Source organism: Geotrypetes seraphini, chromosome 6 (assembly GCF_902459505.1).
Source record: "Geotrypetes seraphini chromosome 6, aGeoSer1.1, whole genome shotgun sequence".
Taxonomy (NCBI): domain Eukaryota; kingdom Metazoa; phylum Chordata; class Amphibia; order Gymnophiona; family Dermophiidae; genus Geotrypetes; species Geotrypetes seraphini.
In genome coordinates this window covers 249,388,467-249,412,416 of record NC_047089.1, presented here as the reverse complement: position 1 = coordinate 249,412,416, position 23,950 = coordinate 249,388,467, and the positions used below count along the sequence as shown (strand labels likewise).

At 44.9% G+C, this 23,950-nt stretch overlaps 1 protein-coding gene across 11 annotated transcripts in view; it reads left to right on the top strand.

Annotated features, from left to right (window-relative positions):
- Window positions 1–23,950, top strand: part of CASK (calcium/calmodulin dependent serine protein kinase) — a 770,397-nt gene that overhangs the window by 659,313 nt on the left and 87,134 nt on the right. For 4 of the 11 annotated variants that reach the window (XM_033947677.1, XM_033947675.1, XM_033947673.1 and 1 more), the window contains 3 exons: window positions 3,271–3,467; window positions 21,100–21,215; window positions 23,296–23,361. In XM_033947677.1, coding sequence (XP_033803568.1) covers window positions 3,271–3,467; window positions 21,100–21,215; window positions 23,296–23,361 — 379 coding nt within the window. Of the gene's footprint in view, window positions 1–33; window positions 190–3,270; window positions 3,468–21,099; window positions 21,216–23,295; window positions 23,362–23,950 lie in introns of all 11 variants that reach the window. The other 7 variants (XM_033947671.1, XM_033947669.1, XM_033947668.1 and 4 more) reach the window with 3 other exon arrangements.

Below are 23,950 nucleotides of genomic sequence, written 5' to 3'. Positions count from 1 at the left end.
TCATGTAACTCCATTTCTCCATCTGCATTTCAGAGAACCTCAATGGGCACTGTTGACTGGTCTCAGGCCTCACACCCATTATCCCAGAGACTACAAGAGACCTCATCATTTTGTCAATCCCTTCAATGGTGGTTACAACTGTCCAGCCTCTTAAGAAGTCGCCCCTTCCTCACGCTGCCTTATCAGAAGGTATTAGTAATGGATGCTTCCATGTTCACCTGGGGAGCCCATCTCAATGGCCTCCACACTCAAGGCAGCTGGAATCATCAAGAAAAATCTGTTCATATCAATCTCCTCAAGCTTCAAGCAATCTGCAATTCTTTCCATGCCTCACAAGATCGCCTTCTCAGTCAAGCAATACTTATCTGAACAAACAATCAAGTAGCCCCCTTTGTGAAGAAGTGATTCAAATCTGGTTCTGGGCATTTCCTGCAACATATTCCTCAAAGTGTTTACTTAGCAGGAAAACAATACACTCTAGCAGACAAGCTGAACAGATTTCTACATCCTCACGAATGGTCTCTCAACTATGTTAACGTTAGATATTTTCCAATTAGGGAACTCCAGAGATATATCTCTTTGCTTCTCCTCACAATCCTAAACTTCCAGTGTTCTGTCCCAGAATATACACTCCTAACCGCCTGGAGTCTGATACCTTCCTTCTGGACTGGACCAACAAGTTTCTGTATGTTTTCAATCTAATTCTATTAATAGGGAAAACCTTGTTCAAACTTTGCCAAGAACAAGCTACCATGATCCTCATAGCACCTCTGAAGCTGAGACAACCATGGTTCCCTCTACTTCTTCAACTCGGTGTCCGGGAACCCTTTCGACTTTGAATCTTTCCAGCCTTAATAACATAGAATGAGGGGTCCCTTCTCCATCTCATCTTTGTTCATTGACTTTCATAGCATGGTTTCTCTCTCCCAGCGAGTATCAGCCATCATTGAAGCTTCCAGGAAACCTTCCACACAACGGTGTTACTGTTTTAAGTAGACTAGATTCACTCTGTGGTGTAACCAACACTTGTTATATCTGGACACATGTCCTTTTCCATCAGTCCTGAACTATCTCCTACACCTTTCTAATTCTTGTCTAAAAACTACTTCAGTCAGAGTTCATCTTAGTGCTATTAGCACCTCTGTACATCCTTTGATCTCCAGATTCCTGAAGGGCCTTTTTTATACCAAACCACCGATCAAATCTCTTCCAGTTGCTTGGAATCTTAATATTTATATTATCGGCCCTGATGAAGCCTCTTTTTGAGCCAATGGTGTCTTCATCTCTCAAACATCTCACATGGAAAGTAGTATTCGTAATCTTTATCACTGCGGCACACTGAGTCTTTGAACTGTAAGCACTTGACTCAGATCTACCTTATATAACATTTTACCATGGTAGGGTGGTTCTCACACACACAACCAAAATTTCTTTTAAAAGTCATCTCAGATTGTCATTTGAACCAGTCTATAGTTTCTTCCTGTTTTATTTCCAAGACCACATTCGCACCCTGGTGAAGCTGCACGCCAATGCCACACATTAGACTGAAAACATGCTCTTGCTTTACTACTTAGATAGAAACAAACCTCGCAGGACTTCCACTCAACTGTTCCTCCCTTTTGATCCAAACAGACTTGCACTCCCTGTCACAGTCTACATTTTGCTATGCACAGGCTGGGCTGGCACTAGAAGGTCTTGTCACAGCACATAAAGCCTCCCTTTTACAAAACCACAAAAGCGGTTTTTAGCGCTGGCCAGCACACTAAATACTTTGCACTGCTCTGACGCTCATGGGAACTCTATGAGCGTCAGAACAGTGCACAGCATTCAGCATGCCAGCCGGTGCTAAAAAACGCTTTTGTGGTTTTATAAAAGGGGGGGGAATTAGGGCTATGCCAACTTTAATAGTTCATCTGTTACACACCCATTGAAGATATCTGTAAAGCAGCCATTTGGTCCTCAGTTCATACCTTCATATCACACTGCTGTCTGGAGAATCATTCCATATGAGAGTCAATTCAGCCAAGCAGTTCTACAAAATTTATTCTCACTTAGAGGCCAACTACCCTCCAACTCTTTTGTTTCCAGCTAGGGAGTATATGAGAATATACAGTACTGTCTGCTTGTAAAGCACAGTTACTTACCTGTAGCAGGTGTTATCTGAGGTATTCTCACAACCCTCCCACCTCCCCTAGTTGGCTTCTTAGCTTTGTTCCTGAACTGATTCTCCTATGAGCCGACATTGGACGGGAAGGCACGGGCACATGCACATTATGGGCAGTCTTGAGACTTGCAAAAAATTTAAAGTGACCAGACACTTTTACACTGTCCGTACCAGGTTCCATGGATAATATCACCCACATGAGAATATCTGCCTGCTGTCCTCAGATAATACCTGTTACAGGTAAGTAACTGTTTTACCAGCCACTGGACCCCTTTCTTATTGGGTCCCACTGCGTGAGCTGCTTTGGTTGTGTTTGTTACTTAAGTACCAACAATATGCTTCAAAGGTTATAATATCCATTTTCTAGTAGTAATGAGCACTTGAGGGTACATATAGTTGCACTTTAAGATGTGGTGCTTATCCAGCCCTCTCTTTCCAGCTGTTTTGTGCACATACCAGCTGTACAAGTCAAATTCAATTAAATAACACCAATGGAGAGATGAGCCTCCAGGTGTACAAGTGCAGACACTTCTCTCTTGTTAATTTTTCTTTATTATTTATATTTATCAATAATAATTGTTATATGAATGCTTTCTCTGTTGGATCATTTTATTTCTATTACCAGTAATTCAGTTTGCCTGGTTCCAAGTTTACTTCACTAAGTATGTATTATACTAACATTGGTCATTTTGTTATGATTATGCTATTACTACAATGTAAATTGCTTTTATCTAGCTATGCCTGCTCTACACCCCCATAGGTGAATCACTTCATAAAGGTGGTTAATAAAACCTAATAAATATCATTGAAACTCATTGTAGGCTAACCAAGACACATTTTCTGTGCACTGTTCTTACTTTTACATAACTAGAATTCTCCATAAGTATTTTACATTATAACTGTTCTTTTTTTTTTGTCAGAAGCTATCATTGTTGTGACTGCCCTGCTTCCTGTTTGCAGTTTTTGCTTTCACTCCTGCCCGTTCTTTTACCATTTTGATTTCTTTACCTGTGCTGTATGCTGATGCAGGAAGTAGATTTATAAAATGATTATTTCTACTGTCATTGGTAAATGTGATGGATTTATTCTAATTTCTATTTTTCCAGATTTATGTAAGAGCACAATTTGAGTATGATCCAGCTAAAGATGACCTCATCCCCTGCAAAGAAGCTGGCATTAGATTTCGAATTGGTGACATCATCCAGATCATTAGTAAAGATGACCATAACTGGTGGCAGGGGAAGCTGGAAAATTCCAAAAATGGTACTGCTGGTCTCATTCCTTCTCCTGAACTTCAGGAATGGTAGGTTGGCTTGCTTTCTGTTTTACATAGTGCAACTCATCTACTCTCAGTATTTGTGCCATCACTTTTCAAACAAAAACGAAAAATTCCCAGTAAGTCTGCCAGAGAAACTTAACAAGATACCAAATAAAGAGGCAGTAAAGATCAATTGGTTCTCAAAGAGATTGTTGACTGTCTAAATACCCACAAACACACAACGGTGAACTCCAAGAGCAATTACAAGAGTAAATAATTTGATTAGGACGAGCCCTCAGTGTGATAAGGCAGTGAAAGGAGCAATGCTCCTGCGCTCGAATCATGAGACAAGGACAACCAGTCCCTGCCCCCACACCATGTTCGGGCACATCCAGGGTGTGTGAAATAAATCAATCAGTGCAAAAAGTGCAAAAATTAAAGCACAAAGCAGCACACACAAGTAAAGACAGGCAACAGTCTCTAAGAGAACTTCCCCCAGGAGGACAACTCCCACAAGAATCAAAAAACGCCGACTTAGCTGGAATAAGGTGAAGAAACGAACTCTCAAAAGCAAAGACGTTCGCCAAAAAGCTAGGTCAACCAGGCATGGTTTCGGGAAAAACTCCCTTCCTCAGGAATTAGAATGACTAACTCTGAAGACCGTCGAGCCAGCTGGGGGAGGGTGGAGATAACTGAGGAGAGCGCAGCTGCGCACTAAAAGGACACAACAGGAAATGTCATACTGCAAACCAACCAATCAGCAGCCCAAGAAGGCGGGACAAATGTCAAACTATCGTGTGCCACTCCATGCCTTCATTGAGACCAGCGGGTTGTACAGCTTGTAATTGAAAGATCCAGAATTGCTCACGGAGGGTAAGTTGAAACATCTATCACCTCTAAAATCCCTAGGTAGTTGCTCCAGGACAAACCAGGATAGTTTAGCAAAAGTATGACTATTCTCAATGCAGTGAGGCACTAAGGGAGCAGATCTGATGGACATACGAATCCTGCTTTTATGCTCAACCAACCTTGTCCTGACTTGTCTGCTGGTGTGGCCCACGTAAATGAGGTCACAAGGGCAGATGATAACATATACCACCCAGCTCGATTCACAGGTGGTACATTGCCTAAGATGATAATTACGGCGAGTCCTGGGATGACACCAACTAGAGATAGAAAGGGTATTAGTGCACATGCTACAATGACCGCATGCCCTGTGACCACCTGTGATGTACGGCTCAAGAGTGGCGGATCCTGGAGAAAGGAATGACAACCCAAAATGTGCCAATGTCTCTTGAGCACCTCAGCCACCTGAGAGGCCCGACTCGAGAAAGAAATCACACAGACCTGCTGGTCCGAGACCGGCCTGACAGAGGGAGCAAGTAAGAGATCGGGGTTCGCATACCGTGCTCTCAGATATGCACGCTTAATGGCCCACTCGGGGTAACCCCTGTTCCTAAACCTTTGAGATAAGAGTATGGCTTGTATCTTGAAATCAGTAATGGTAGAACATATACGGCGTATCCTCAGGAATTGACTGACCGGAAGAGACCGCTTCAGCCGGGGAGGATGACAGCTCAAATAATGCAGGTAAGTATTCCGGTCGGTGACTTTCCTGTAGACAGTAGTCAACAAATGATTGTCCTCCTTAATAACCACAGTGTCAAGATATGTGACACGTGTAAAGTCAGTGGTCGCAGTAAACTTGAGATGACAATCCAAGGAGTTTAACCATGACAAGAATTCAGCAAACCTATTTAAAGAATCTGTCCATATTAAGAATACTTCATCAATATACCGGAGCCAAACCCCAATGTGGGACATCCACATAGAAGGATACAGGAACTTTTCTTCAAAATTGGTAACATATAAATTCGCCACACTGGGCACCATGGCAGTACCCATGGGTTTGCAAAAAGAATTCCCCCTGTACTTCAAAAAAATTCTTCTTAAGAACCAGGGAGGACAAAGTCATAAGGAAAGATTTAGGAATCCGATTGTCCTCAGGAAGACTAGACAAACTAGTCTCCACTATATGTAATTCCTCAGTTTGGGGAATGTTGCTATACAGGGCTTCCAGGTCCATCGTTATTAAAAAATCTGAATGTTGAACCTGAATCATCTTGATCCGATTCAAAAAGTGAGTAGTATCAAGAACATAAGACTTAGCCTTGATGACTTGAGGTTTTAAGAAATGGTCCACCATTTTAGATAATGGCTCTAAAATGGTACCACGCAGGGAAACAATCGGTCTCCCAGGAGGGTTATTGAGAGTCATGTATTTTAGGCACTGTATAGAAATATGGAGTCCGAGTAGGAGGTTGAGTGAGAAACTTAGCCTCGGACTTGGTGATGAACTTATTCTCCAGGGCAGACTGAACCACTCGACTAATCTCAGACCGTAGACCCACAGAAGGGTCAGTATCCAGTTTCAAATACCAATCAACATTGGAAATATGATTGCTTATTTGAGTTTGATATTGAGACCTAGATTGTACAACCACTGCTCCACCCTTATCAGCCGGCTTGATGTTAAGTTCAGGGTGGCACTTAAGCGTTTTAATGGCCTGAAGTTGGGGCCTCGTCATTAGAGTAATTCCTATGCTTACGGGAAAAATAAAGTTGATCAACGTCCCAAAGAATCAAATCACGAAATACTCTAATATGCGGCCCAGGAGGGACCCAACTGGATTTAACCCGAAACAAAGATTCATCATGAGTGGCATTTTTGTCAGAAAAGAACACGTCTGCTGGTGCGGCCCACAAGTCAGGACAAGGTTGATTGAGCATAAAAGCAGGATTCGTATGTCCATCAGATCTGCTCCCTTAGTGCCTCACTGCATTGAGAATAGTCATACTTTTGCTGAACTGGTTTGTCCTGGAGCAACTACCTAGGGATTTTAGAGGTGATAAGATGTTTCAACTTACCCTCCGTGAGCAATTCTGGATCTTTCAATTACAAGCTGTACAACCCGCTGGTCTCAATGAAGGCATGGAGTGGCACACGATAGTTTGACATTTTTCCCGCCTTCTTGGGCTGCTGATTGGTTAGTTTGCAGTATGACGTTTCCTGTTGTGTCCTTTTAGTGCGCAGCTGCGCTCTCCTCAGTTATCTCCACCCTCCCCCAGCCGGCTCGACGGTCTTCAGAGTTAGTCATTCTGGTTCCTGAGGAAGGGAGTTTTTCCCGAAACCATGCCTGGTTGACCTAGCCTTTTGGCGAACGTCTTTGCTTTTGGGAGTTCGTTTCTTCACCTTATTCCAGCTAAGTTGGCGTTTTTTGATTCTTGTGGGAGTTGTCCTCCTGAGGGAGGTTCTCTTAGAGACTGTTGCCTGTCTTTACTCGTGTGTGCTGCTTTGTGCTTTAATTTTTGCACTTTATTTTTGCACTTTTTGCACTGATTGATTTATTTCACACACCCTGGATGTGCCCGATGATGGTGTGGGGGCAGGGATTGGTTGTCCTTGTCTCATGATTCGAGCGCAGGAGCATTGCTCCTTTCGCTACCTTATCACACTGAGGGCTCGTCCTAATCAAATTATTTACTCTTGTAATTGCTCTGTGGAGTTCACCGTTGTGTGTTTGCGGGTATTTAGACAGTCAACAATCTCTTTGAGAACCAATTGATCTTTACTGCCTCTTTATTTGGTATCACTTTTCAAACAGCATAATCTTTGTAGCATAAAATCAGCAAAGTTATATGGAATCTTTGTACATTATAAAGATATTGCAAAGGCAGCATCATCATGTAAAGCAAGGTTGCAGGCTGGAATCCTGAGCCAATAATGGCAGTCATGCCTTGCTGCTTTATTTCTGCTGGACTCCATTGTTCAGACTGCAGTGACTTCTGAAGACCCTTATCTCAAAGAAAAGAAATAGAAAGTCTAGCCATCAGTAGGTGAGGTAGTTATGTACATATGGAGCAATTTTGAAATAGAACAAGTATAAAGTCTGTGGGTACATATAATCTGCAAACTTGGCATCAGTTTTTAAAAGGAATGCTTTACCTTTGAAAATTGTCTCTGGAAAAGTACCGTATTTTCACGCATATAACGCGCGCGTTATACGCGTTTTTACCTACCGCGCATACCCCTCGCGCGTTATATGCGTGAGCGCGGTATACGAAAGTTTTCAAACATAGTTCCCACCCCGCCCGACGCCCGATTCACCCCCCCAGCAGGACCACTCGCACCCCCACCCCGAACGACCACTCGCACGCGCTCCCACCCGCACCCGCATCCACGATCGGAGCAAGAGGGAGCCCAAGCCCTCTTGCCCGGCCGACTCCCCGACGTCCGATACATCCCCCCCCGGCAGGACCACTCGCACCCCCACCCCGAAGGACCGCCGACTTCCCGACAATATCGGGCCAGAAGGGAGCCCAAACCCTCCTGGCCACGGCGACCCCCTAACCCCACCCCGCACTACATTACGGGCAGGAGGGATCCCAGGCCCTCCTGCCCTCGACGCAAACCCCCCTCCCCCCCAACGACCGTCCCCCCCCAAGAACCTCCGACCGCCCCCCCAGCCGACCCGCGACCCCCCTGGCCGACCCCCACGACCCCCCCACCCCCCTTCCCCGTACCTTTGGAAGTTGGCCGGACAGACGGGAGCCAAACCCGCCTGTCCGGCAGGCAGCCAACGAAGGAATGAGGCCGGATTGGCCCATCCGTCCTAAAGCTCCGCCTACTGGTGGGGCCTAAGGCGCGTGGGCCAATCAGAATAGGCCCTGGAGCCTTAGGTCCCACCTGGGGGCGCGGCCTGAGGCACATGGTCGGGTTGGGCCCATGTGCCTCAGGCCGCGCCCCCAGGTGGGACCTAAGGCTCCAGGGCCTATTCTGATTGGCCCACGCGCCTTAGGCCCCACCAGTAGGCGGAGCTTTAGGACGGATGGGCCAATCCGGCCTCATTCCTTCGTTGGCTGCCTGCCGGACAGGCGGGTTTGGCTCCCGTCTGTCCGGCCAACTACCAAAGGTACGGGGAAGGGGGGTGGGGGGGTCGTGGGGGTCGCCAGGGGGGTCGCGGGTCGGCTGGGGGAGCGGTCGGAGGTTCTTGGGGGGGGCGGTCGTTGGGGGGGAGGGGGGTTTGCGTCGAGGGCAGGAGGGCCTGGGATCCCTCCTGCCCGTAATGTAGTGCGGGGTGGGGTTAGGGGGTCGCCGTGGCCAGGAGGGTTTGGGCTCCCTTCTGGCCCAACTACCAAAGGTACGGGGAAGGGGGGTGGGGGGGTCGTGGGGGTCGCCAGGGGGGGTCGCAGGTCGGCTGGGGGAGCGGTCGGAGGTTCTTGGGGGGGGCGGTCGTTGGGGGGGAGGGGGGTTTGCGTCGAGGGCAGGAGGGCCTGGGATCCCTCCTGCCCGTAATGTAGTGCGGGGTGGGGGTAGGGGGTCGCCGTGGCCAGGAGGGTTTGGGCTCCCTCCTGGCCCGATATTGTCGGGGAGTCGGCGGTCCTTCGGGGTGGGGGTGCGAATGGTCCTGCCGGGGGGGGGATGAATCGGACGTCGGGGGGGGGGGTGAACGGAGAGTCGGGACAGCGCACGGAGAGGCGGGGCAGTGCACGGAAGTCAGGGGGGTGAACGGAGAGTCGGGACAGCGCACGGAGAGGCGGGGCAGTGCACGGAAGTCAGGGGGGGTGAACGGAGAGTCGGGACAGCGCACGGAGAGGCGGGGCAGTGCACGGAAGTCAGGGGGGGGTGAACGGAGAGTCGGGACAGCGCACGGAGAGGCGGGGCAGTGCACGGAAGTCAGGGGGGTGAACGGAGAGTCGGGCAGCATGCGCGGTATAATCGTGAGCGCGTTATACCAAAGTTTTTGTGCTTATCATCGTGATTTCTGCGCGCTATACACGTGTGCGCGTTTTATACGGGTGCGTGTTATTTGCGTGAAAATACGGTAAACATGAATTTACACTTACTATTTGTGTGGGTACTTTATCTGTGAAAAGTTGTATACACTTTTGGAAATCCAAAAATATGTGTGTAAGTACATTGTCTGCCTCCCTGATAAGCATCAACTTATGTGTGTGTTTGCTCTATAAGCTTGTATGTTAAGCAAATTTCTGCACATAAAACCCTCTGTGTACAGAAATGCCTTGAAAGTTACCCTGATGGAGTTTTCATTAGCTGTTTAGCATACTACATTAACTGTTAAATTCTTACATTGAAAAATTCAACATACACCATCCTAATCAATCCGGATTCTGTAAGGGTCAAAGTACAGAAACTATTCTGGGATCTCTAATAGATATTGTAAGAAGCAACATAAAAATTCAAAAAGGCACCTATATTATGAAGGCAAAATAGCCTCAGGAAAAAAAACAAACCCTACTATAAAAAAAAACACCCCAGTAAAAATGACTCATTTCAGCTTTGGTACTGGAGAAGGATTTTAGGCATGCTGTAGACTGCCAGAAAAACTAACAAATCAATTCTGGAAGAGATCAAACCAGCTATGTCACTCGAAGCCCAATAATGAAGTTATGACTGTCTTATTTTGGTCACACCATCAGAAGAGCGAGATCACAGGAGAAGGATATCCATGTTCTAAGGAACCAGGCGAAGAGGGCAACCTGCAATCAGATGGCTGAACATGTTGAAAGCAGCCATAGGGATGATGCTGGAGGACCTTTCTGGACTAGCACAAATCAATTTCTTTTTAGATCAGCAATTCGCTAGGTCGCAAGTCGCTAGGTCTTAAACACAAGTCCGGAACTTGGAGGCTGGATGGTGGCTGGCTGGCAGTTGAGCTCCCTCCTTTTAAACAACAATTCTTAATCTATTTAATTATAAAATCCTCTAAAAGGACATCAACCAAGCAAAAGAAGCATATGGTATATGCGTTATGAGAAAAGACCTGCTGTAAATTCTAAACATCAGCAGATACTATGAGCTGTTCGCCTGCTCCTGCCTTTTGCCTGCTCTCACCATAACTGACATCTCCAGGGCTCCCAGGCCACCTCTCTTCCTCCGGGGCTCGGCGTGTGAGCAAGCTCCACCCCCCAGAAGCAGCCGGGAACCCTCCTAAACTGCGGCAGTTAAGCCGTTCACCTGCTCCTGCCTGTTCCCTGCTCGCACCGCAACTGACACCTCCGGGACTCCCAGGCCACCTCTCTTCCTCCGGGGCTCGACGTGTGAGCAAGCTCCACCCCCCAGAAGCAGCCGGGAACCCTCCTGAACTGCAGCAGTTGAGCCATTCGCCTGCTCGCACCCCGGCTGTCACCTCCAGGGCTCCCAGATCACCTCTCTTCCTCCGGGGCTCGGCGTGTGAGCAAGCTCTGCCCCCCAGTAGCGGCCGGGAACACTCCTGATCTGCGGCAGCGTTAACCTAGCGAAGGCACTGCAACCACTGGCTTCGGCCATGGAGAGGAGCGTCCCCCACAGCCACCGCCGCCACCGCGAAGGGGAGGCCATGGTTAGCCCGGATGGCATGGTCGCCGAGGAGCCGCGCACGATTAAAATGGCACAATACCTGTCCAAAAAGAGACAAGTTCATCAGGTTTGGCATGCAGGAGGAGGATGTGAACATCTAGGTCGAGTTTGAAAAGCAGAGACACTGGATCTGGGGCTTCCGGTGTGTTGGCAAGGATTGGATGATACCTGGTGAAATTTGGCGGCCTAGCAGTGAAGTCATCTCAATCTGGACTTTAATCCGACTGTTCTGATTTATATTTTCACTTTTTTTTCCAGTTTATGTTTTATTGTTAATTTCATTCATTGATTTGCCCCTTGTTTTGTTTTATTTTTAACATTTAAATTTCTCCAAAATTCTATTGCTCAACGGTTCCTCCTTTCTTCAGCTATTCCTATCTCTCTTCTTTTTTACCTTTCAAAGTCCTTAGATCAATGTAGTCTTGTTAGAATGTTTATTTTCTTATTTTTTCTTCTATTTCTATTTCTTACTTTTATTACTCAACTAATTGTTATTTTTCCAGGTACTTCAGTTAGATTGTGAGCCTTTGGGACAGTAAGGGAATTTCTAAGTACCTATTCTTTATTTATTTATCTTATTTTTATTGTATCCTTTAATGTATATTTCTCTGTAAACCTATATTACTTATAATTTTAATGCACACTATTGTCTATTTTCTGTAAACTGCTTAGAATCCTAACGGAGTTTAGCGGTAAATAAGAAATATAAGAAATAAATATAAGAAAAGACATTACAAGTCGATGGCACCTAACAACAAAGGAAATTCAAGTGTGGAACAACAAAGGAAATTCAGGTGTGGAGAGGAGAGAAATGAGAGATGCCAAGTCCATGGGAGGGAAAGGAAAGAAAGAATGGAGATACCAGACATGGAGGGGGAGGGAGAAATGCCAGGGCATAGGGGGAGGGAAGGAAACAGATGCCAGACCCCAATGGAAAGGAAAGAAGGAGGGTGTGAGAGAAAGGAAAGAGAGAGATGTCAGACCATGGAAATAGGGAGGGAAGGAGAGAGAGATAGGATAGGGAAGGTAAGACATGGAAAAGTAGATTTTGAGAAGAAAGCAGAAAAATTGAATGTTAAGTTAATGCCAAAGAAGGATTCAAGGCAGAAAGTGATGACAGAGAGAAAAACAGTCAATGGACAAGAAGGCCCTGTAAACATAGTTAAAAGCACAGAAAAATAAACAACAAAGGTAGGGGAAATGATTTTATTTTCAATATAGTGATTAAAATGTGTCAGTTTTGTGAAAGGAAAGATATTAAATTGTAACTGTGAGGGCCTTAGAAAAAATAGGGTACTTGGAGAGCTGCAAAAAAAATAGTTAATGTCTTATTAAAGAAATGACAATTTTGCATGAGGTAAAACTCTTTATAGTTTATAAATCTTTCCTTTAACAGTTAAAGGAAAGATTTATAAACTATAGAGTTTTACCTCATTCAAAATTGTAATTTCTTTAATAAGACATTAACTATTTTTTTCTGTAGCCCTCCAAGTAACTACAAATCCAAAATGTGGCCCTGTAAAGGGTTAGAGTTTGAGACTAGAGAATGACACAGTGGCGGGTTACCCGCGGCTAGCCGCATTTAGCCGCGGGTAACCCGCCAAAACGGGGAAGAAAAAATAATGGCCTCTGCGGGACGGGGACAAGGCCATTCACCGCCCCGTGGAGCGGTGAATGGACTTGTCCCCGCAGTGAGGCAATCAAGATCGCGCGGTCCCCGCCATCTCCCTCCCTCCACCTCACCTTTGAATTGGAAGAGCACCGCCGGTTGAATTTCTGCCCGTCCGCGCGAAGAAAAAAAAAAGCCTCTCCTTTTCTCCTGCTCCTACCGCCATGCTGCAGCTACTAAAGCCGACAGGAAGTCTATCCGACGTCAATTCTGACATCGGAGAGGACGTTCTGGGCCAGCCAATCGCTGCCTGGCTGGCCCAGAACGTCCTCTCCGACTTCAGAATTGAGTCGGAAAGAAGACTTCCGGCTTTAGCAGCTGCAGCATGGCGGTAAGAGAAGGGGAAAAGGACGGAGGCTTTATTTTTTTTTTTTTTTGAGCGGCAGGGAGGCAGCAGGCTGGCTTTGGCTAGGGAGGGAGAAAGGTAGACAGGCACAGGCAGGCAGGCAAGCTTCGGGGGTGGGGGTGGGACAAAGTGTGGAAGGCAGTGAGAGGGACATAGGAAGGAGGCACTAGGGGCACTAAAGACATGGGAAGAGGGCACTAAAGGCAGGAAGGGGCACTAAAGGACATGGGAAGGAGGCACTGGGGACACTAAAGACAGGAAGGGGCACTTAAGGACATGGGAAGGAGGCACTGGGGGCACTAAAGACATGGGAAGGAGGCACTGGGGGCACTAAAGACAGGAAGGGGCACTAAGGACATGGGAAGGAGGCACTGGGGCACTAAAGACATGGGAAGGAGGCACTGGGGCACTAAAGACATGGGAAAGAGGCACTGGGGGCACTAAAGACAGGAAGGGGCACTAAGTACATGGGAAGGAAGCACTGGGGCACTAAAGACATGGGAAGGAGGCACTGGGGACACTAAAGACAGGAAGGGGCACTAAGGACATGGGAAGGAGGCACCGGGGGCACTAAAGACATGGGAAGGAGGCACCGGGGGCACTAAAGACATAGGAAGGAAAGAGGGAGGGAATAGAAAGGGACAATTCTTGGGCCTGAGTGCAGAAAGAAATAAATGAAAGAAAGGATACACAGACAGAAGGAAACGCAACCAGAGACTCATGAAATCAATCACCAGACAGCAAAGGTAGGAAAATGATTTTATTTTCAATTTAGTGATCAAAATATGTCAGTTTTGAGAATTTATATCTGCTGTCTATATTTATCTATTTTTCTATAGTTACTGAGGTGACCGAGCTTGCGGAGATGGGGCAGAAGCATGGTTTTAAAATTTTAGTCCTAGTAGTTTGCCGGTCCACAAAATAATTCTTTTATTTCTGCCAGTCCACGGGTGTAAAAAGGTTGAAAACCACTGATATAGAGTATGCCGGCTTTCTTTTTCGCCAAGCCGCGCTCGCATTGATCAATTTTCTCCTCTCTTGAACTTCCTGTTTCCGGTTGCATCAGAGGAGAATATTGAACAAATGAACACCCGCACATGTGGCTGGGCGAAAAAGAAAGCCGGCATACTCTACATCTAAGGTGAGATGGAGGGAGGGAGATGGCGGAACACTGCAGTCGGTCGGGTGTCTGCTGTTTTTGTATCACTGCCTGCCTGCGCTCACGTTCCAGATCCTCCTGCATTTTTAGTGTGCGCAATTGACCTGATTTGAGCTATAGGTGAACATGGGGGACACGTCATTGAAAGGAAGGACAAGTTAATTGATTTATTTTATGTTCGGTTTTTACTACAGAGCAGAGGCACTGAAACAGATTCTCAATGCAGTAGTAGTAGTGGCAAAACTCTCTTCTGTCTTCATGGTGTTTCACAGTACTGAGGCTTATATGGATGTTGCGGGGACGGTGACGGGGCGGTGAATGGGATGGCGGTGACGGGGCAGTGAAGGGAACGGCGGTGACGGGGCGGTGCAGAGAATGGTGGGCCAGGGACGGTGCAGTGACTGGGACAGATTTTTTCCCCGTGTCATTCTCTATTTGAGACCACTGTATTAGAGCATAGAGACAAGAGCAAAGAGGTATTGAGGTGCCAACCTAAGCTTTTCTTTGAACTTTTTTTTAATAGGGAGTTGTTGGGTTTTTTTGGTTTGAAACATTTTTATTGAGAAGCTAACAAACAGAACAGAGCAAAAATCAGCCAAACAAAGTCCAGATACAAAATCAGGGCATAGAAGAATACATGAATACAGTACAGTGCCCAAATCCCAGAGCATCACAAAAAAGGCTACACAAGAAAACTACCTGATGGAGACACAGGAGGAAGGCCTCCCACGAATAGAGTACAGCAGTAACCCAACCAAGCCCCATGCACAAATAGCAGCAAAAGAAGGGGACGGGAAGAGAGAAGGACCCCATCCGTGAGTTCGCTCCCATAAATTGTTTTTCTTGAAAGGAAATCCCACCCAAATGGCTCAAACAAACAACCCCCCAGGCCCCGAAAGACAGACCAGCATCTTGTAGGAGACATTCAGTTGGTTCATGTAATGCCATTTGATCATGGTGAACAATTTGAACCAGTTTTTTGGAGATAATTAATGCTTTTAACGTCAAACAACATATTTGAAAGTGTTTTTCATAATACATTGCACAGCCTTTCAAGTATCAGTACTCACTGGATCCTTCAAAGTAGAAGTTAACATTTACTTTGCTTTTTTGATGTTCAAATTGCAATCCTCCTCATTACACACCCCAAAATAGTTTTCATTAACTGTTTGGCACATTACATTAAATATTAAATTCTTACATTGAAAAATTCAACATACACCATTCTAATCAGTCCAGATGCTGTAAGGGTCAAAGTACAGAAACTATTCTGGGATCTCTAATAGATATTGTAAGAAGCAACATTTCAAAGTTACCAAATTTTTTGCTCCATAAGAAGCACTTTTTTCCACCCAAAAGTGGGTGAAAATGTCGGTGCATCTTCTGCAGTGAGATACAAATTTTTAATATCCTCCTCCCCGTACCTTTTAAAAACACCCCACCCCATCGTACCTTTTAAAATCACACACACACCATCATACCTTTTTAAAAGCACACATACACACCGCCCCATCGTACCTTTTAAAAACACACACACACCTCGTCGTACCTTTTTAAATCCCCCTTATAGCCTGGTGGTCCATCGTGTATCTGCACAGGCTTTAGCGAGCTTTCCGCGCTCTTGTCTGGGCCCGCACCGCTTCCTGAATGGCTGCCCCTCTCCAACACCATGCCACATATCTCCCTCCTTCACTATGCCCAGCAATCCTCCCCCTTGCATCCCCTTCCCTCTGTTCCCTCTCCACTACTATATCCAATATTTCTCCCTCTCATCCTTCTATTCCCATTCATCTCTACCTCACTCCTCTCTCTGTGCCAAATTTTCCTCTTCCTTTCCCTATGTGCACCATCTCTTCCCTCACTCACATACTCAGGCCCAACAATTGTCCCTTTCTGTTCCCTCCCTCCTATGTCCACAGTTAGTGCCCCTTTCCTCCCTCCCTTGTGTCCCACATTCATGCCCCTTCTTCTGAGTCCCAAGTTTGTATCCCCTCCCCCTCACTGCCTTCCAGCCTTTGTCCCATCCCCTCCCTCCCCCGAAGCTGACCCACTCCAAAGCCTGCCTGCCCCACGCCGAAGCTGCCACCCGACATGCTACATACACACACACATCTGGGCCACACCCGCCGCCGCCACAACCCAACATCTCCATTCAATCATCCCCCACCGCCGCTTCAAGTCCATGCAAGGAAGGGCCAAGAATGTGAAGAGACTGCACAACGCTGACCCACGAGCCTTCCCCCGACATCAATTCTGATATCGGAGAGAAGGTCCGGGCCAGCCAAGCAGTGATTGGCTGGCCCAGAACCTTCTGACATCACAATTGAAGTCAGGGAGAAGACTTGTGGGCCGCATGCAATTACTGCACGCGCCTGGCCCTTCCTTGCCTGGAGTTGTGCATCAACAAGGGATCAAAGAGGAAAAAGAACAAAGAACCAGTGTGGCTCACTGTAGAGGTGAAGGAAGCGATCAGAGACAAGAGAGCGTCGTTTAAGGAATAAAAAAGATCAAAATCGGACAAAAACTGGAACAAGCACAAACAATAACGCAGGTGCCATAAGGTGGTAAAAGGGACCAAAAGAGACTACGAGGAAATAATATCCAAGGAGGCGAAGAACTTCAAGCCGTTCTTTCGATATATTAAGGGGAAATGACCCGTGAAGGAAGAAGTGGGGACCATCGGATGACCATGGAATAAAGGGAGCGCTAAAGGAGGACAAAGCAATCGCCGACAAACTTAACACATTTTTTACGTCTGTTATTTACCGAAGAAAATCTACACAGCATATTGGAACCCATCAGGCTATAAGCTGGAAACGAAGACGGAAAGCTGACAGGATTGACGGTCAGTCTAGAGGAGGTGTGTAGGCAGATTGATAGACTTAAGAGCGATAAATCCCTGGGACCGGATGGCATCCATCCGAGGATCATCAAGGAACTGAAAGGGTCCACAGTTGAATTACTTCAACTAATAGCCAATCTGTTGATCGAATCGGGAAAGATTCCGGAAGACTGGAAGGTAGCGAATGTTATGCCGATCTTCAAGAAAGGTTCAAGGGGAGATCCGGGAAACTACAGACCGGTGAGTCTGACTTCGGTACTGGGAAAGATGGTAGAGTCACTGATAAAGGACCGCATCGTTGATCACCTTGACGGACTCAGGCTGATGAGCACCAGTCAGCATGGTTTTAGCAAAGGCAGATCATGTTTGACAAACTTGCTGCACTTCTTTGAGGGAGTAAACAGACAGCTAGACAAGGACGACCCGATCGACACTGTATATCTGGATTTCCAGAAGGCGTTCGACAAGGTTCCGCATGAACGACTACTTCGGAACATTGCAAGCCATGGAATCAAGGGTGAAATACGTGGATTAAAAACTGGCTGGAGCAAAGGAAACAGAGAGTGGGGGTAAATGGACAGTTCTCGGACTGGAAGAGCATCACCAGTGGGATGCCGTAGGGCTCAGTGCTCTTCAACATCTTTATAAACAATCTGGACATTGGTATGACGAGTGAGGTGATTAAATTTGCGGATGATACGAAGTTATTCAGAGTAGTGAAGACACAGGAGGATTGCAAAGATCTGCTCGAGGAATGGGCATCAACATGGCAGATGAGATTCAACGTGGATAAGTATAATGTGATGCATGTAGATAACAAAAATCTCATGCATAAATACAGGATGTCCGGGGCGGTACTTGGAGAGACCTCCCAGGAAAGAGACTTGGGAGTTATGATCGACAAGTCAATGAAGCCGTCCACGCAATGTGCGGCAGTGGCGAAAAGGGCGAACAGAATGCTAGGAATGATAAAGAAGGGGATCACGAACAGATCGTAGAAGGTGATCATGCCGCTGTACCGGGCCATGGTGCGCCCTCACCTGAAGTACTGCGTCCAGCAATGGTCACCATACATGAAGGAGGACATGGTACTACTCAAAAGGGTCCAGAGAAGAGTGACTAAAATGGTTTAAGTGCCTGGAGGAGTTGCCGTACAGTGAGAGATTGGAGAAACTGGGCCTCTTCTCCCTTGAAAAGAGGAGATTGAGAGGAAACATGATCGAAACGTTCAAGATGATGAAGGGAATAGACTTAGTAGATAAAGACAGATTGTTCACCCTCTCCAAGGTAGGAAGAACGAGAAGGCACTCTCTAAAGTTGAAAGGGGATAGATTCCATACAAACGTAAGGAAGTTCTTCTTCACCCAGAGAGTGGTAGAAAACTGGAACGCTCTTCCGGAGTCTGTCATAGGGGAAAACACCCTCCAGGGATTCAAGACAGTTAGACAAGTTCCTGCTGAACCAGAACGTGCTCAGGTAGGCTAGTCTTAGGGCACTGATCGTTGATTAGAGGGCCGCCGCATGAGCAGACTGCTGGGCACGATGGACCACTGGTCTGAGCTAGCAGCAGCAATTCTTATGTTCTTATGATTGAATGGAGTGGGGGGAAAGGGGGCAGACCACAGTAGATGGATGTAGCATATCAGGTGGAAGGGACGAATCTGTGGCGGCGGCTTCAGTGGGGGACAAACAGGGGAGATCCCGGGTGGCAGTCAGCCCGCAGGGTATGCGTGCCGCAGGTTGAGAAACACTGTATTAGATGATCTTGGCTTATGTGGAAATATTCTAAATTGGTTCAATAACTTTTTTAAAAGAACTTATAAAGTAAAAATGTCCAAAATGATAACCAAAGAATGGTCTCATCCTTATGGTATTCCCCAAGGTTCCCCACTTTCACCTACCCTGTTTAATATCTTCCTGCATTCTCTGTGGGGGTTTTCTGGAAAAAGCCAAATTCATGTCATTTATTTATGCAGATATTGCTGTTCTCATTCCTTTTTCCTGCTCATTAGATTATATTAAATTAAAACTAAATTATTGCATGAAGTTGATAGAGAATTGGATGTTGAATCATCAACTTAAATTGAATAAGGATAAAACTAAATTATGTTTATTAAATCATCCTAATATGAATTGTGAAACTAAAGTATTAACCATAAATAAGATGGATTTTCCTCCGGCTAAAGTAATAAGAATATTAGGAGTTCATTTTGATCACATCCTTTCACTATTACCTCATAGAATCATAGACGATGATGGCAGATAAGGGCCATAGCCCATCAGGTCTGCCCACTCTACTGACCCACCCCCAGGTCAACTTGTTAATAAAAAAGTCTTTTAGTATTTCCTGAAAACTTAGAAGGATTAGAAAGTACATAGATAATTATTATAGTTATAATTATCAATTCCCCTTATTAGTACAATCTTAGTTTTGTCTCAACTGGACTACTCGCCCTTCCCTAATGTTCTTTCCATTTATGTTCTCTTCTATATTCTAAAAAACTGATTGTGGTTCTGCCCTTTCTTACCTTATGTATCTATTAATCTGTTAGTCCGTCAGTCTAACCTATTATATTTAAAAATTAAATGGTATATGCCTATACTTTTTATTAAAGTTGTATTTCGCTTAGAAAATTAAATAAGCGATTCATCAAATCAAAATAAAACTTGAAATTTGACTATGGCAATGTCACCTTTTTAGATTGTCCTAAATTTATAATTTTAAAAAACTTCAAACGCTACAGAATACAGCCATTAGATTAATCTTCAGATTGAAAAAAGTGATGATTACACCTTATTTACATAAGATTATACCTTATTTGCATGAATTACACTAGCTACCTATAGAAGGGAGAATGCTTTATAAATTCTATTGTATTCTAGTTAAAATACGGTTTGGAGAAACTCCTGATTACCATATTTTTCGGACCATAAGACGCACTTTTTCCACCTCCTAAAAGGGGGTGCGTTTTATGGACTGAATACACCTCTTGCGCCTCCCCCCCTCCCCTGGTACCTTTTTTAAGTGCCGGTGGTCCAGTGCGGTCTCCAGCTGGACGGCTGCCTCTTTGCGGAGCAACGCAGGAACGTGACCTTTGTGCTTCCTGCCTGGTCACTTGCCACTCTGTGATTGGTTGCAGTCAGTTACTGACTGCAGCCAATCACAGAGCGGCGTGGGACCAGGCAGGAAGTTCCTGTGTTCTGCGTCGCTTTGCAGAGAACGGCAGCTGTCCAGCAGGAGACCGTGCTGGACCACCACTACTTAAAAAAGGCACTGGGGGGAAAGCTTCGGGCTGAAGGCAGCTTCTTTGGGCAGCTTCTTTGGGTTGCATGCTGCTTTGGGCTGCGGGTTTCCCAGCACCAGACCACCAGATGCACCTATGTGTAGAGGAGAAAAAACCAAGAAGAAAAAAAATTCTGAACCAAATTTTTTTTTCTTGGTTTTTCCTCCTCTACAGGTGCATCTTATGGTCCGAAAAATATGGTTTATGCCACATTTCATTAAATTTTCTAATAGTTCATCTTTGAACCTAAGAAACAATGATACTTTTTGGTATCCAGTCATTAGGAGCATTAGATACAGTATAACTTTTAACTCCACATGGGCATATCAAGCAGCAAAACTATGGAAAGCATTTCCAGCTAATATTAACCAACAATCTAATTTTAAATGTTTCAAAAAAGACCTAAAGACCTATCTATTTCATGAATTTGTTACTAATAATTCCTAAATATTGTAACACTAGTTTTTAATTTATATCACCATAATTACTTGAAACCGCTGTGAACTTCATGGAGGTATTGGTGATATACAAATAAAAATTGTATTCTTAATGTGTGTTAATTCCCATATTATATAGGAAGCACATCTTAGTAACTAATGGTCTTTATGTTTTAATACATTGCATTTCTTATATAGGGTACACCTTTTGGTTTTAAATATCTCCTCCTTCAAGTTCTCTTTTCATGCTGAGTTCCATGCATCATGTTATGCCCCCATGCAGTCCTGAATAAGAATTGCGGTTTAATGACATTCTTAAAGGTTAAAAAGTTACCAAGCAGGGAAACTTTCAAAATCTTTAAACACTAAGATCACAGGAATGAAATACAAATGAGATTTAATAAAAATGGATCATAATGTTTTTTTTTCAACTAGCAGTTGAATTAAATAGGAAAAGCATTTCCTCATCAGAGTGAGGGTTTTCACATTGTACTCTGTCTTTTCTCACTTTGTTTACTAGGCGAGTAGCTTGTATTGCCATGGAGAAAACAAAACAAGAGCAGCAGGCCAGCTGTACCTGGTTTGGAAAGAAGAAGAAGCAGTATAAGGACAAATATTTGGCAAAGCACAATGCAGGTATGGAGGACAGTTAACATGGTAGATCACAAGTGCCACGTTGTGTGTCCATCTGTTCTGAGCCAGATGTGATGTGCTAGAAACATATTTTATAAAACTCCAGGTGGCTTCTAGCCCCATCCCCTGAAAGAACACCCAGAGCATTAAATTTGAGAGAACAACACACTGTGACCTAATTTACATGAAGGGGCCCATGTTTTCTCCTCTTACTTCACCTGCTTCAAAGCCCCCCACCCCCAGTTTGTGCGGCAGTAGAGGAGTGATGTCAGTAAGTCATTCCTGTTGTGGGGAAAAGGAAACATCTGCCAATTTGTGCCATTCCGTACAATATCCATCATCTTGGATTCTCATGAAGGCATGCTTCTCATTGGTGAGTTGATGTGTAGAAGTATGATCATTATGCTACAGGCTTCTATTCTGCATTCTGTATATGTGCAGCAGAAACCTGTCTGAAGAGCCATGCTGATTATACGGAAGCCTGGGTGACAGAGGGGAATGTACTAAAACATGAAAGAGGTCCACCAGTCTAGGCCTAAAGCCTTGTCAGAGCCACTTTCTTCTGCATTTTAAAAGAGCAGTCAGTGGCTAGCTTGTCTGTCTTGGGGCAACTCCTGTTTGAGAACAAGAAGGAGCAGGTATCCACTGCCAAGTTGTTCCATACCAACTGCAAGATTGAGCATCAACCAACATTTGGTTTTGGATTCAAGAACTCCCCCTTGTTCTCATGAGTAAGAAATGAGAGCAGAAAAAAGTCTAGAGTTCATCCTTGACCAATTGTTGTTTATGAAATTAATATACCTTATTTATTCTAGCGGACCAGATTCAAATTGTGAGTAGTGACCACAAGATGCTGGGTGGAAGGGGGCAGATGAGACCTGAGGATAATCAATGAAAGATCTTTGACCCAACTGTTGAAAACTGTTGTACTAAACATTCAAATCAAACCTACCTACTCCAAATCTTTTTCCACTACATGAAAGAGGAAGGCTGGTTGGTACCCCACCCAGATTCTTTGCAGCCTTAAGCTATCCAAAAGGGATCTTTGGTGCGTCATGCAGATTACCCTCTTTTCTTTAGACTTGTAACTGCTGCTTCTTGCAGCAGTTGCCCCATTATGCTTTGTTTGCAGTCTGAAAGTCAAACTAAAATGGCTTTCACATAGCATAAAAGTACACCTGGAGCAGTAGCTCCAATCCTAAATAGAAGAGCAGCAATTTCAACCCTAAGAACCTTGGACTATTCTGGTCTTTGTTTACTCCCATTTACTATATTACTATGAAAGACTTTGTTTATTCTCAGAATAAGAAATAGGACTGTTAAAACAGATTGCTGTTAGAAGCAAAAGAGCCTGAGGACAGGAAGTCAGATCCCATTTTGGGAAGGCCTTTCAGATCCGTTGTTGTAGTCTTGATTTTATGCCAGAGGAGAAGAAAGAAGCTTTCCTAAATCATAAGGAAGCTATTGTAAAGTATTTTTCCAAGCTAATAGGCTACACTGAAGACAAAAATGGACTGTGGAACTTCATCCTTAAGGTGTATGTGTTCAATTATTAAAGTATATGTGGAAGGAGCAGTATCCCTGAAGTGTGCCTGTACAGATGCAGACCCCTTCTTTAATGGGTCATGTTAAGATGTCTTCAGCATCTATGTGTCTTATAAAATTAAGCTTAAGAGTTGAAAGGAGAGAACCTAAGAACAGGAATAGACAAGCATAGGTTTAGGTGACCGCTGAACCTGTTAACAGGCACAGCGGTTTGTCAGCTAATGATTTCCCTGCCAGACAAAGTCATGATTCTAGCAGTGGTTGCTGCACAGGTTCTTTGGCATTTAAAGTGTTTAGATCTCAAATGCAAACAAACTAAGGATAAAACATTGTTCTTTCTATTTGTGGAGCAATGATTCTTATTTTCAAAGTGGAAGCCCAACTTTAAGCTGCAGTAAAATCTCAGGTCCTACCACACAGAAGGAAATAGGTGATACAGAGAAACATTGTATAATATAGCTCTCCAGCAAATATGAAGAGTCAGCAAACCAGGCCTCCACATTTCAAACAATTTTCAAGTGCATTTTTTATTTCCCAGTTTTAAAATTCATGGATTCTGCAGATGCAAGAGTCTTTGGCCACTACCGGACTACCTGCAGGAAAGGTAATCCAGTCCTCCTGATATGTGCTGACATTCTTCTGCAGGATGCCATTAGGGCCTTGATGGACATCATCTTGCTTATATACTGTATAAACTGCCCAGTTATAGAGCAACTTTGAATATCAGGTAATATCTCATGTCAGCTGCTGTGAGATAAGAAAAAAAATTAAATTGGAAGTCATCCAGTTCAAAGAGAATCATTTTTCTAGTGCAACAGACACTCCATTCCTGAACCTGTGAGTTGTCAACCCCTTTTCATGAGAATTCTTGAAGGAAGCTTCATTTGCATTCTTTTGATCCGCCTCCCATCCTCCCAGGCTGTCCTCCAATTCCTCAGTTATCTTCCTACAAGCGAAATGATAGGAACTTGTCTTTTCTGCTCGTGTTTCTTTTCATTTAAATTTGATCTTTTTGGCTTACTGTTTGAAGCTTTTCAGTGCTGCAAAGAATCCCTTTTGTGCGACAGCTCTGGCTGCTGGAGAGCATAGACTCTGATGTCTGCTTCCAAGGGGTGGACTGCTTTGCAGTTCACTACTTGGACAGTCTGCACTAATAGTTTGGAGGCTCAAGGACCGTTACCTTGGGAGAAAGA